Raw genomic sequence first — 15,364 nt, 5'->3', positions numbered from 1 at the left:
ACTACCTGGAGCTCGCATAAACAGAGCCTGGCTTTGTTGAAGGTGGCAGTGCTGTTTGGGCTGAGAAAGCATGTATAATGTAAGGTAAAGGAGGTTGTTGGGTCGGTGCGGGGAGCAGTGAGAGCCAGCATTAGGGCAGTGTCTCTGGGACACCTGAGATCACTGTCTAGCCTCCTGGAGGTGTTGTGGGACCAACTAGACGAAACACTGGTGAAAGGAGGTTCCCACCTGATGACTCCAAGACGTGTTAGTTATCACTGCTCACTGGTCTGTATAGTTAAGCCTTGCCATAATAGCTTATCATAGGGTTTAGGAGGTTATTCACTGAGCGCTGATCCTTTATCTAGAGCACAAATTTCTTGTGTTTATTTGAACCCTGGTTCACAATCATCTCTTTGCCTTATTCTAGCATTGTAGAAACCTAAGCTTGCCACAATATATTTTTATAGTTCAAAGAATTATTTAAAAAAAAATTGTTGTAAAATGTGTACTCAATTTTTCATGTTTCTATGACATAGAATTAAATGCTCAAACAACAAAAAAAGTTATGTTAAACTGACTTAAAATTCCTGTCAGGCAAGGGTCACATGACACATTTACTTTGTGTCTGGTGTATGGTACTGTATTGTACAAAACTAGAAGTTTCTGCAAGCTGTTTCCAAATTTTTTTTAAGTTGAGTGAGCGAATTGGGGTTTACAGTGTACGCTTATTTACAAAAGATGCCCCTGGTGTTTGACTAAAACACATCGCACCTGTAAGCTTTTACAAGGAAAGAGACATGAACCAGCCCTCGCTATTAAATCACAAACTGAATCAGTATATTTGTTTTGTTACTCAAAAAAATGATCTTCTAAATTTTGATAATGAAATAAAAGCAGGCTTTGGCTCTTACAGTAACTAACGAGTAAAAAGACGTTTCTGGAGAGCATGTTCACAATAATCTACACTATAATGAAACTTACAACAATAATCACACAGAGAAATTTAAGTAAATCGCATTACCTTGGCAAAAGGAAAATGTAACTGAAGTTAAGAAAAAAAGGTTCACTTCAAAATGTCGCAGGCACTTAAACGCATGCACGCAATCGCTGCAATTCAATTTCTGTTTAAAAGAAAGAGTTGTAGAACTGACTTATTGTCTGGTCTGCCTATCTAGCCTATGGAAGAAACAATTAGTCTCATTCATGAAATGTAGCAAATCTGTGAGTAGATCTGCACATAAAAAACCTTGGTACTAAAAACCTACACTGGATTCATTAACACTGCGGAAAAGTCGAATTTCATCGTAGGCATGTGCGTATGTTCATGAATGGCAATGAATCGTAAATTGATAGTTTGGTCCCACTAGCATACATTAGCATACATCCCCGCTCATGAATAGCCAGTGACCCCCATATATGGAGGTGATAATTACTATGGATAGGTGCATCCTGTCGACCTGCGAACATGTAGCAAACAAAGAAAGAGACAGAGAGAAAGAAAAACTTTTCCAAAGCTAATTTAGATGAAGTGGAGCTGAGAAAAAAATGCTGGACCTCTACCAGAGGCCTGGGAGTTTGAGGGTTCTGCGCAGTATCTTAGCTGTTCCTAGAACTGCACTCTTCTGGACAGAGACCTCAGATGGTGTACCTGGAATCTGCTGGAGCCACTCTCCCAGTTTGGGGGTCACAGCCCTGAGTGCTCCAATTACCACTGGCACCACTGTCACCTTTACTCCTCACATCTTTTCTAGCTCCTCTTTCAGCCTTAGTGTTTTTTAAGCTTCTCGTGTTCTTCTTCCTGATGTTGCTGTCACTGGGAATTGCTATATCTGTCACCACTGTCTTCTTTTGTTGTCGATCAACACGATGTCCGGTAGGTTAGCCATCACTAGTTTGTCAGTCTGGATCTGGAAGTCCCACAGGATCTACACCACTCTCAACCATCTTAGGAGGTGTCTTCCATTCTGACCTTGGGACTTCCAGCCCCTACTCAGTGCAGATGTTCCTGTACATCATGCCAGCCACTTGGTGTTCCATGTACACTCTTCTGTCTGCATCTTACAGCCTGTTATTATGTGCTGAACTGTCTCAGGAGCATCTTTGCACAGCCTGCACCTGGGGTCCTGTCTGGTGTGGTAGACCAGTGCTTCTAATGATTATGTACTAAGCGCCTGTTCTTGTGCTGCCATGATTAGTGCTTCTGTGCTGTCTTTCAGTCCAACCTTTTCTAGCCACTAGTAGGATTTCTTGATGTTGGCCACTTCTTCAATCTGTCGTTGGTACATGCCGTGCAGGGGCTTGTCTTCGATGATGATTCATCCTCCTCTTTTGCATTCTCAGGTTTCTGCTGCCTGAGGTATTCATTTGCAGCTCATCTTTGGGGGCCATCTCCCTGATGTGTTCCTGGTTCTTGGTTGTTTCTTGGTTGTTTCATCTTCAATCAATCAATTTTATTTATGAAGCCCAATATCACAAATCACAATTTGCCTCACAGGGCTTTACAGCATACGAACATCCCTCTGTCCTTAGGACCTTCAGAGCGGATAAGGAAAAACTCCCCCCAAAAAACCCTTTAACGAGTGGGAAAAAAACAGTAGAAACCTCAGGAAGAGCAACTGAGGAGGGATCCCTCTTCCAGGACGGACAGACGTGCAATAGATGTCGTACAGAACAGATCAGCATAATAAATTAACAGTAATCCGTATGACACAATGAGACAGAAAGAGAGAGAGAGTGAGAGAGAGAGAGAGAGACAGAGACAGAGAGAGATGCAGGACAGACGGTAATGACAGTAGCTTACAACTACATTAATGAAAGTAATAATATTATAATGTGGGTACAATATGTTGAAAGTACCGTAAAACTTGGTGTATAAGTCGCACTTTTTTCCCTTTTTTTTCATCTAAAAAGTTAGGTGCGGGTTATAGACCGGTACGACCTATAGACCAAGGTAAATGCTGACATAGTTAATTTGACCCACACAAAAGAATTTTAACGTTAATTTAAACTCATTTTTATGGCTCAGATGTTGTTATACTGTAATTTTATTTCCTGAAGAGGTTGTTTGAAAAATTGCAATCTGAAAAGTAACCAAAGCTGCTTAAGAGGTTATTGTGTTTTGAATGTGTTTCAAATTAAAAATAAAGAGAAACAGTGTAGGAATAACTTGTATAACGTTTTTATTAACAAATAGTAATATAAAACCTTGTTTTCCCTGTTTGAGACCTTAAAAAATAGACTGTGACTTATATGCCAGTGCGACTTATATTCCGAGTTTTATGGTATATATTAATATCTGATCGTATACATATGTGACAGTAATCATATGTGTATAATAACAGTAGAAGTATGACTATTGATAACAGCAGCAGCTGGAGGCATCTGGCAGGACCACGGCAGCAGCACAACCACACACGTCACACTATCCAGGCACCGCTGCAATACGAGTTAACCTGAGAGACAGTGGAGCACAAAGGCTCCGGAGAAGAAGCCGAGTTAGTGACATCCAGAATGGCCGAGTTAGCAAGATGCAGTAATAGGACACGAGAGAGAGAGAAGGAGAGAAGATGCCCGGTGTATTATAGGGGGTCCTCCGGCAGACTAGGCCTAAGTCAGCCTAACTAGGGGCTGGTACAAGGCAAGCCTGAGCCGGCCCTAACTATAAGCTTTATCAAAGAGGAAAGTCTTAAGTCTAGTCTTAAATGTGGAGACGGTGTCTGCCTCCCGGACCGTACCAGGAAGATGATTCCACAGGAGAGGAGCCTGGTAGCTGAAGGCTCTGGCTCCTGATCTACTTTTGGAGACTTTAGGGACCACGAGTAACCCTGCATTCTCCGAGCGCAGTGTTCTGGTGGGATAATATGGCACTATGAGCTCTCTAAGATATGACGGAGCTTGACCATTTAGAGCTTTATAAGTTAACAGTAGGATTTTAAATTCAATTCTGGATTTTACAGGGAGCCAGTGCAGAGAAGCTAAAACAGGAGAAATATGATCTCATTTCTTAGTTGCTGTTAGTACACGTGCTGCTGCATTCTGAATTAGCTAGAGAGTTTTGAAGGACTTACTAGCTACCTGATAAGAGAGAGTTACAGTAATCCAACCTTGAGGTAACAAAAGCGTGGACCAATTTTTCTGCATCTTTTTGGGTCAGGATAGGCCTAATTTTTGCAATATTACACAGATGAAAAAATGCCGTCCGTGAGGTTTGTTTTAAATGAGAATTAAAAGACAAATCTTTATCAAATGTTACTCTTGGCCCCCTCACTACATTATCTACATGTATATATATATATATATATATATATATAATTTTATTATTTGTGGTGTGACAGACAGGTAATGCCATTACCTCCTCCTGTTGCTGTTGTGGATTTTCTGTGTGTGTAAGTTTCATATTGAACCATTTTCGTTTAAGTTCTTAGATGTTTTTTGTCAAAGATAAGCACATTGCCTGCATCATCGGAGAGACCTGTCTGTCAAGAATTATTCCTGACAGAGACAGTGACATGCCTCCACTGGAACAGTCAACAGAAAAATCTGTGTTATATGGTTATACATTCTAACAGCCATCCATGATAGCTTAGTGTTTGGTCAGTATAGTGGTTCTCACAGTGTCGCCACTCAAACAGAAGATACTTTGTGGAGTTCTCTCTCCTGATTGAATCAAATGAGAACGGGATGCCAGAAATGTAGAAACACATATAATAAGTTGATTTAAATAACTCATTCACATTTTTAAGAAACTTAATCTAAAGCTTAAATTTGCTAAATACCAACTCATTCAGCTAAATGTGTTATATTTCTAATATTTTGTCATGCTTAACTTACATGTTTCAAAGGCATCTGCATATTGTGAACATGACTGAACACAATATGAATTGAAATTGTAATTCCTAATAATGACACACAATATTTATGTGCATTCCTTATTAACACAAGCACTACAAGGAGTCAGAAGCAGGTGTAGATTTTGTAAGTATCTATGAGAAGATCTGTGCTACTAACATATTGATGAATGCCAAAACACACATAAATTAACCTCTACGAACAGTTTACACACAAATTCATTCTGCTCATGTTTCATGAATGACACCAAGTGGTAATAATGAATTGAGAACACAACACATGCTGTATAGTATTAGTTAATATTAGCTTGTGGAAGATATGTTGGTATTGGTGTATATGTTGGCCTTTAAGTAACAAGAAATGTCAGTACAGAAATGCTGGGATATGCTTGAGGTTCCAGCACCAGTCAGGCTACAGTGAAAATTGTTATCAGAAAAAAAAACTTATTTGACAGTTCCTGGAACTATAAAACCTTAATGCTTCTCTTGTGCATTCCTGTGTGCTCCTACAGAACTGCAATGATTAGGTGAATCCACCCAGTGCTGTTTACTGTGTGCATTAGTCTGTATACAAGTTGTAGCAGCCTGAGGTTTGTGTTTGATCAGTCAGCATCGTCACATACAGCATAGCAAGCTGTACCCCCATAATTCCCCAACCACTGCAAAGTGCTACAGCCAGAGCAGGGACTTTTTTGATGCCAGGAACTCTAACTGCGGAACTAAATTTAGTCCTCCAGTCAAAAACCAGGTGAGCTCCTGGAAAAGTCCCTGCAGTGGAAATAGGCTAAATGTTGCTTACCCTGAAAAGTCTTCCTGATGTAGCGTGATGATTATGGCCTCTATAGAGTCACTCACTGACTGCAGGAGAGGCTGCACAGCACTGCTCATCAGGACCTGCACTCCCTGAATCAGAGAAGAAGGAAACAAACCAGGTGAAACTTCTGATAGAACACTGGGTAAAGAATCCCAGCAAGCAATAGTCGTGATTTAAACGTATTGGCTATACTTAGCTCTGATTTAGTCTAGCTACATGTAACCCAAATCTAGCCGATTTAATTTTGAAATTGACTAAATGTAATTTTCGCCATTGCAGATGGCGTGCGGTATGATGTTCAATCACGTATGGAGAGTCAACAGTAATTTACATATGTTTATCTCCATTTTTTGGACATGGTCTCTACATAGCCATATAATTGATGACATCTACACTTTGGCTATGGTTAGACGTCTACCAAATTTTCAGCCCAAATTCAGCCGTGATTTAGCCTAGACGTCAGGTCTTCATGTAGACGGCTATTAGACATTTTTTAAACCAAAAAATGCTTGCTGGGATGTACCGTGGAAATGTAAACATAGAATAAAAGCAAAGCCAAATCAAAACTGTCAGCAGCTACTATGGATCATCAACATCTGATCCTCTAAATTGTGTGTCTGTGAGTTTGTGTCAGTAATTTAAAACTAAACTAAAAGCACCTTTGTAGGTGGATGTGCGACAGGCGTAGAAAAATAACTTTTGTAGGTTGCTGAACAGATGTCTTTACATAAATAGAAAAGTGCAGAAAAAAATGTATAAATCAAAAACATTTGATCCTGCTGATGTCATAAGTCTCTGAAAGATGCATGCACACTAGCACACACACAATCCTCACTATGAACATGGAACTTGCATTAAACTCCTCTAATGTACTCCACAGCCAAATGTGAGTTATACAGTTACTGTGGCTACCTGAAATTTGACACACATCTACATCTTAATCTGCTCTACAAAAAAGACTTTTGAACAATTAAAGCCACTGCAATGGATTCTTTGGTAATTTGCATAATGTGAGAAACAGTAATATGAATAGACTTTATTGGATTTTGATCCAATCAATACCGAACTTGGTTTACCTTTCTCGTCTTCCAACCACTCAAAGCATGTTTTCACTACCTGTCACATTCACACAGTTCAGCCTAGGAGAATATGGATGCTCTACCAATGCAACTGTGCTTCAAAACTTTTCTTCAAAGTAGCATTCTTGATAAATACAAAAATGGAGGTACAAAACTATTTTGCATACCACAGAATAATGTGTTAAATGAATGCCAAAATAAATGACAACAATAATTTAAAAGCTGTATGCTTTCATACCTCCAGAGAAGATGAGAGAGCTTCTACCGCAGCTGATGGACAAGACCCCAATCCTGAAATAATCTGCAAATACAAATCATAGGAAATCAAATGTTAACAGGAAAATAAAGCAAACATAATTCTACACTTCATTTATATAGCATAGTGCTCTACATCAAACTGTATAAAAACAATTAATATTTTAGTTAAAAGGTGACACACAACCATTAAATTTACACTATTTACAAAGGTTTTATGTCCTAGGTTTAGAATTTCATGGGCATGCTGTTCCACAGTTTTGGTCAATAGTAACAAAAGGCTGCCTCTCCATACATCTGTGTCGTAACTGTTGGTACATTTAATCCTGTAGAAGTCCATAATGTAATGCGGTTCTGTTGGCTTAATCACACAGTGCCCTCCAAGTTTCAGTTATAGTAATAAAACGTTTGTTCAACCAAAAATAACCCATCTGACTGTCTGATATAATAATAATTACTTAATACTATGATACTGCAAAACTGCGGCATTTTCTCACAGTTATTCTGCAACCCTAATAGCTACACATGCAGAAAGAAAACTCAAAGCTCCCACTTCATTCCATAATTCTTCTGACCAAGCACATGTTCAGGTAGAACCTTCCCCTCTCACAGTGGCCATCTTTGACTCGGCCATCTTTGTTGTAGTTCAATGGTGTTCATTATGTATTTAGTTTATGATAATGACTTTAGGTTCTTTTATCTCAGACATGTTAGGATATTACATAGATCAGGAGCCAGAGCCTTTAGCTATCAGGCTCCTCTCCTGTGGAATCATCTTCCTGTTACGGTCCGGGAGGCAGACACCGTCTCCACATTTAAGACTAGACTTAAGACTTTCCTCTTTGATAAAGCTTATAGTTAGGGCTGGCTCAGGCTTGCCCTGTACCAGCCCTTAGTTAGGCTGACTTAGGCCTAGTCTGCCGGAGGACCCCTCTATAATACACCGGGCCCCTTCTCTCCTTCTCTCTCTCTCTCTCTCTCTCTCGTATCCTATTACTGCATCTTGCTAACCCGGCCATTCTGGATGTCACTAACTCGGCTTCTTCTCCGGAGCCTTTGTGCTCCACTGTCTCTCAGATTAACTCATACCGCAGCGGTGCCTGGACAGCGTGACGTGTGTGGTTGTGCTGCTGCCGTGGTCCCGCCAGATGCCTCCTGCTGCTGCCATCATTAGTCATTAGTCATACTTCTACTGTTATTATACACATATGATTATTGTCACACATGTATACTGCCAGATATTAATACATACTTTCAACATATTGTACCGCAGTAACCAGAACTATAACTATAATATTATTACTTTCATTAATGTTGTTGCAAGCTACTGTCATTACCTGCATCTCTCTCTCTCTCTCTCTCTCTCTCTCTCTCTCTCTCTCATTGTGTCATATGGATTACTGTTAATTTATTATGCTGATCTGTTCTGTACGACATCTATTGCACGTCTGTCCGTCCTGGAAGAGGGATCCCTCCTCAGTTGCTCTTCCTGAGGTTTCTACCGTTTTTTTTCCCCGTTAAAGGGGTTTTTTTGGGGAGTTTTTCCTTATCCGCTGTGAGGGTCTTAAGGACAGAGGGATGTCGTATGCTGTAAAGCCCTGTGAGGCAAATTGTGATTTGTGATATTGGGCTTTATAAATAAAATTGATTGATTGATTGATTGACATACCTTGACATGTTTCGGCGGAAATGCGAGAAGGAGACAAAAACAAGACAAACAAGATCAATAAAAAAAACGCACAACAAGAAACCTACAAATCAGCCATAACAGATGACTGCAAAAGAGAAAATCATCTTATGGACTGGGACAAGGCCAGAGTCATACACACCGAGGACAGCAAATACCGGCGTTGGATCAGGGAGGCCATTGAAATAAGGAAGTGGGGCCCAGGGACAATGAACAGGGACGAGGGGGCATACATGCTCTCCCACACCTGGAGCAGCATCTTGGAGAGGCAGCGGACAGACAGCAGGTGGCAGTTTTTGACAGGATGGTCACGCCTCCCTAGTGTCGGCTGATTGACAGATCAGCTGATAAAGACGCGTCACAACCACCACCAAGTGACACTTGTGAGGAAGGCAGAAGTTTCCGCTGAAACATGTCAAGTTTATTTACTTTATTAATCCCCTGACGGGAAATTCAATGTTTTCACTCTTGCTTATCAATTACACACAGGTCTGAAAGACACACACTTGCACAAACAGGACCTATACATGCACAAAGTGGAGAGATGTCAGAGTGAGGGGGCTGCCCTTTGGTCAGGCACCCCGAGTGGTTGGGGGGTTCAGTGCCTTGCTCAAGGGCACCTCGGCAGTGCCCAGGAGGTGAACTGGCACCTCTCCAGCCACCAGTCCACGCTCCATATTTGGTCCGGATGGGGACTCAAACAGGCGACCCTTCAGTTCCCAACCCAAGTCCCTATGGACTGAGCTACTGCCACCCCCCAAGGTATGTAATATCCTAACATGTCTGAGATAAAAGAACCTACAGTCATCATCTTTGTTGTAGTTTTCCACCAGTCGGCTATTTTGTCTTTGTGTTTACTCTCTCACGCTCTTGCTCTCTCTCTCTCTCTCTCTCTCTCTCTCTCTCTCTCTCACTCACACACAAATTAAAATTATTTCTGATTTCTGAATAGCCATTTTAATGCATTTAAGTTCAAGTTCCCAACACCAGTGCACATTTATGACTGTATGCTCAAGGATCTCTCGTGGTTGCAGTAATTCATAATAGTTTAAAAACCAGGGCCCGTATTCACAAAGATTCTCAGAGTCCTCTCAGAGAGCTCCTAACTTAGAGTAAAAATTCCTAGCAAGGAATCTTAGCTTAAGAGTGATTCAGGAAGTTTCTGAGAGCAACTGTGAGCAAGGAGGGGACAGAAACTTTTATCTTAGTGAGGAGGTGTGGTAGACCCTGTTGCTAGGTATGACGCAGTCTTCTAAAAGCTGTGATTGGTTGTTACAAAAAGGAAAAAAGAAAAACACAAAACAAAAACAAATGCGCTCCTAGTAATGAATGGACAGTGAAATCAACCAATCATAGAACTTAGACCGTATTAAGAAATGTGTAATCGTGAAAATAATTTTATGTCATGATGATGAAACTCAGCAAAATTAAAATAATTGTTACACAGCTTCAAAATGTTTGAACGTACCTCATTCACATGCCGATTACTATATTGATTTGCTTATTGTTATGTTTATTTGCGATGCTGGTAATTTTACTACTTAATCTATTTGATATTAATGGTGGATGCAGACTCAGCTGTCAGCAATTACTGTGATTGCTGGCCTCCTTGAAAAAAGCGGCAGAATGACCAAAACAACGAACGAAAAGAAACCCGAGAAGAGCAGTGCCTGCTGTTGGCACAGCTCATGGAAGAGAACAAAGGAGTTTTAAGAGGGAAATTTCGATCCCAGGATCACGTCACAAGGGAAGAGGCAGACTTGGGAGCGCATTGCCCGACAAATCAATGCGTTGTTCCCTCTCCTTTTACGCACAAGAGATGAGTGTGAGAAGCGCTGGTACGTGCTGCAATCCAAAGCGAGAGCGGAGATTGCAGCTCATCCCTGATGAGGTCAGCCACAAACATTATCCCTGCACGATCAAGCCGGTAGCGTGTTATTAAATCACTGTCGTTCAATATACAGAGAATATCTCTCCTTCCTCTCTGTCTTTTCACCATCTTCTCTGTTTAAGACACTCTTAGGCTTCTTAAAAGTCCTCCTCTTAACAGTTTTTCACCTTAGGAGCTCTCTTAAGGCCTAAGATGCTTTGTGAATAACTTTTATCTTACCAAGGGAAAATTCTAAGAAAAATCTTAGAATTCGAGGAATTCGAGGAGCTACTTTTAGTCTTAGGATTCTTTGTGAATATGGGCCCTGTTTTATTGACTTTCATACCGTCACTGACTGCTGACTCTTCACTCCTCTTCACTGGCCAGAAGGAGCCAAGTTCTCCAGAATTTGGCTAAACTAAACAAGTTTTACTGTCTCATGTAGGACACATTTTTGTTTTTGTCTGACTTCCATAGAAAAGTCTGATGTTATTTTGAATTGGAGCCACAAAAACTAGCCATGATACAAGATGAATAAATCACCATTTTCATTGTCCTCACCGCCATATTGACTGCAGGGGAGCCAGAAGGTACAATTCCACTGGATGCAGCTCTCCACAACACGGCTGTGACCCAGTTTTGGTCCATCCTCTGCATGGTCTCAGATCACAGCGGGAGTGTTTAAGAGGCAGAGTTCTGCCTGCCCCATTTTGCAGATTTTGTTGATTTGGTAATTTTTTCTTGATTTGTGCTTCTACCTTTTCTGGTATCCTGATGATGTGAGCTAAACATTCTGTTTTGCTCTCGGAATCAGTCTGGACTCTGTGCAGCCCCACCTCATATCCAGAAATTAAAAGCCAATCTGGGCCTATCAGGGATCTGCACTGTAGTTGACAACGTAAGCAGCCAATTAGGGACTGCTTTGTAGCTGATGAAGTAAAACCAAGGCCACAGTTTGAAGAACAGTAATGGCAGTTCCTCTGAAGCAAACTTTCTCACTGTCACTAGCAATTTAACACTGCAAATAAATACTTTTTTGCAAGTAACGACAGTGTGCAGAAGTTTGTTTTTTTTTTTTTTTTTAATTTTTTTTTAAATCTACTCACCCCTATCATATGTACCTGTCTCATTCTGTTCTGGTGACCACATGACCACACTATCGCAGTGTTATAGTAACAATTCTCTTCAGGTCTGATCTGTGACAGCTGAAGTTATGAAGTTACTGTATTCTCAACATACATTATAAATTTGCAGGTGTATTTGTTAGTATACAGAGAGTATTTATTGTTGCCTCCTACCTTGGTGACTGCCTGCTGCAGACGGTAGAGGGAGTTGACTACAGCAACGTTCCTCCGCTGGCCCTCTGTTAATGGACCTATCACCTGACTGGCATCACCCTGAGTGCACAACTGCAAACACAGGCCACACAGTGAGGCAGTGCATGGTATGTAGAAAGATACAACCAAGTGCAATAAATCACATTTTTGTTATTACGTTGATATATCTGTCCATTTAAACACACTTTAGTTATGGACATATGGTGGGTTAAGAAGATACAGAGAAGAAACTGAAAACCTTTTTAATTCAGAATTTTAGCCTGACCAACATTCACACACACAATACTGTACACACCAGTTGTTCAGACTTGACACAAAAAAGTTGGACAGTCTTGGCAGCATTCTTGGACACAGCCAAAGAGAGGTTTGGATCCACTGATGCTACATTCAGCTCACTGCAAACAAACAAACAAATAAATACTTCAATAAGACAAATTCTTTCATGCATTAAAATAATGTGATCTGGCTAATGATCAACTGCAAGCTAAACAGAATTTCTGTGCTTCAACTGTAGCTTGGGTGCATGATGTTTCTTTATGAATTCCCCGTGTCAGCACATTGAGAGCACAAAAAAACAGGTCAAATTATGTGTATGTGTATTGTGCATGAGTCACACCAGACTCAGGATAACATATTTAAAATACTTGACTCAGTGATGCAAATGCTAATGCTGGAAAAAACAAGAGATAGCTGAAGTTGGGGGAAAAAATGTGACAACAAAGTATCCTGTGATGAAGAAGAGCCAGTCCTGACCTCCCTGGGGTGGGGCCCACAGCAATATTAAAAGTAAATAAAAGTGTGAAAGTATACCTGCCTTGACACGGGGGGGGAGGTGGGGGCTCTTACTAAATCACTCGCCGTTCACATTTCGCCCAGCTTCCTAGAGTCTCCAGCTGTGTCACAGTCCAGCGAAACTACAGTTATATACACAGCCTTAGAATGAGTAAAAATGAGTGATAAATTAATTTAATTCACTGTGCTGCACAAAGGCCACCACTGGCAGCCAACAGCAACTTTTAAGGTGGATTTTTTTTTTTTTTGCATTTTACTTGATGCATTAGTTGACATCATGAATCAATCAACACAGCTTAAAGTGAATATGACAACTTTGACCATTCCATTTGTTCTCATTTGACTGAAGACATATGCCTCTGTGATTACTGGATCTTGAAGTGTTTTGTACAACATGAATATGAATTTCAATCAAATCATGTAAACTGTGAATCACTCACTTGGAGGAAAAAAAGTTACTAAGTGTCGATGATCTTCGGCAGCACTACACCCCTGAGGGCATGGAGAGAAAAGATGAACAGAGACACCAGCTGTGCAAAGAAACATGGTACGTAGCCATATAGCCTACTAATGCAATGGCTGAGATTGAAGACAAGACTGAATAATAGCTAATTAATGTGCACACGCCACCAACTGGACAGGTGTGTGAATATCTAAAGTTACTGTAGATTGGCCCTTAGTATTGTAATCTGTCAAAAGGATTGCTTTTCCCTCCTATTTTTTTTTTTAAAAATTAAATGACGGAAAATATTTGGTTGACGTGATTTCTACACCAAGGGGCACGGTAGTGTGGTGGTTAGCACTGTCGCCTCACAGCAAGAGGGTTCCCGGTTCGATCCCGGGTGTGGGAGCCCTTCTGTGCGGAGTTTGCATGTTCTCCCCGTGTCAGCGTGGGTTCTCTCCGGGCACTCCGGCTTCCTCCCACAGTCCAAAGACATGCAGATTGGGGACTAGGTTAATTGATAACTCTAAATTGTCTGTAGGTGTGAATGTGAGCGTGAATGGTTGTCTGTCTCTATGTGTCAGCCCTGCGATAGTCTGGCGACCTGTCCAGGGTATACCCTGCCTCTCACCCAATGTCAGCTGGGATAGGCTCCAGCCCCCGCGCGGTTAGAAGATAGATAGATGGATGGATCTCTACACTAAGTGTGACTTAGGTCAGTTTCTGAGGCTGCGTGTTACATCATGGGTACAGGTGGTGTGAAGGTGACATGGCATTGACTTTGACTTCAGTGGAAGACAGGTGTTGTCGGACCTGTGCCCCCCTTGTGAGTCCCTCCAACCCCACACTGCTGGCACCAGGAACGTTACAGACTGTAGCCCCGTTTCCACCAAACATTTTCGGTATGGTACCTCAAAGTAACCCTTTCCACTGCAAACTGTACCTTTGAATGTGGGAGTCACTGTATTTCCTCTCTATCGGTGACACAGAGGAAAGTCAGCACCCTGTTTCTCATCCACAGAACGAGACTGCACACTGACATTTTCAGAACAAAATAGCTCAAAATAAAACAGGCTGCAGTGAGAGTCTCTCTCCATGGGATATTTAAAAATTCCAAGTCTGTGCATTTAGTCCTTCTCAGGCAAGCTCGGGGGTTTAATGTTGCACTGGCCGGACGCTATGCAACCCCTTTTTTTTTTTCACCAAGTGAGGATTAGAATATACGCAGTTCACATAACCCGGCAGAAATTAATACATACAAAGACTTGAAGAGCCACTCATTACTTAAAGTGTCTGTCATATAGAATGCCAAAGTCACACCCCTTCCGGTAGAGCTCATGGGACCTTAGATTGGAAAAAATATGAATGGCAGTGAATGGGGAGAGCAATATTATCTTTTGTTCCCGTTTGAGTCGTGACATGAAATCCAAATATGTTGTTAATGAATTTAAAACATAAATTTTAAGGTCAAGAAAGTCATACTTTGTGGTAAAACTGTTGCGATATAAACTTTTTAATTAGAAAGACTCAAGAGTACACAGGAGGAGCCACGCCAAAACAACAACTTAGCTGTAACTCCAACTGTGCACTCCTGCTCTCTCCTCCAGCTCGCTCCTACACACACCAGCACACAGCGGCCCTCATCCCCGTCACACTCGCACCCCACCCCCCTATCTATACTCATTCAATCCCAAACATGCCATTAACTCACAGAACATTGACATTATAACAGAACATTTACTGCAGGGTCGCTACAATATATATATATATATATATATATATATAGGGAGAGAGAGAGAGAGAGAGATAGATATAGATATAGATATGTGTGTGTGTGTGTGTGTGTGTGTGTGTGTGTGTATACACATGTATATTGTTTTTCGGCACTACCTTGTTTTCTATAGCTGATGTATCGCTGAAGATCTTAGCCATCTGAGAAGATCAAATACATTATTTTTTGGTGCCTAACTGTTTCCCAAGTACAGTACAGGCCAAAAGTTTGGACACACCTTCTCATTCAATGCGTTTTCTTTATTTTCATGACTATTTACCTTGTAGATTCTCACTGAAGGCATCAAAACTATGAATGAACACATGTGGAGTTATGTACTTAACAAAAAAAGGTGAAATAACTGAAAACATGTTTTATATTCTAGTTTCTTCAAAATAGCCACCCTTTGCTCTGATTACTGCTTTGCACACTCTTGGCATTCTCTCCATGAGCTTCAAGAGGTAGTCACCTGAAATGGTTTCCACTTC

The 15,364-nt window shown here is 41.0% G+C and overlaps 1 protein-coding gene across 2 annotated transcripts in view; it reads right to left on the bottom strand.

The window, feature by feature from the left end:
- cog5 (component of oligomeric golgi complex 5) overlaps positions 1-15,364 on the bottom strand; it is a 188,102-nt gene that overhangs the window by 16,537 nt on the left and 156,201 nt on the right. For both annotated transcript variants that reach the window (XM_049567067.1, XM_049567068.1), the window contains 4 exons: positions 12,167-12,266; positions 11,833-11,943; positions 6,961-7,023; positions 5,629-5,732 (listed from right to left, as the gene is read on the bottom strand). In XM_049567067.1, the coding sequence (XP_049423024.1) occupies positions 5,629-5,732; positions 6,961-7,023; positions 11,833-11,943; positions 12,167-12,266 (378 nt within the window). The remainder of the gene's footprint in view (positions 1-5,628; positions 5,733-6,960; positions 7,024-11,832; positions 11,944-12,166; positions 12,267-15,364) is intronic.

Source organism: Epinephelus fuscoguttatus, linkage group LG22 (assembly GCF_011397635.1).
Source record: "Epinephelus fuscoguttatus linkage group LG22, E.fuscoguttatus.final_Chr_v1".
Classification (NCBI taxonomy): Eukaryota; Metazoa; Chordata; class Actinopteri; order Perciformes; family Serranidae; genus Epinephelus; species Epinephelus fuscoguttatus.
Note: the sequence above shows the minus strand (reverse complement) of the source record. Positions and strands in the feature narration are given on the sequence as shown.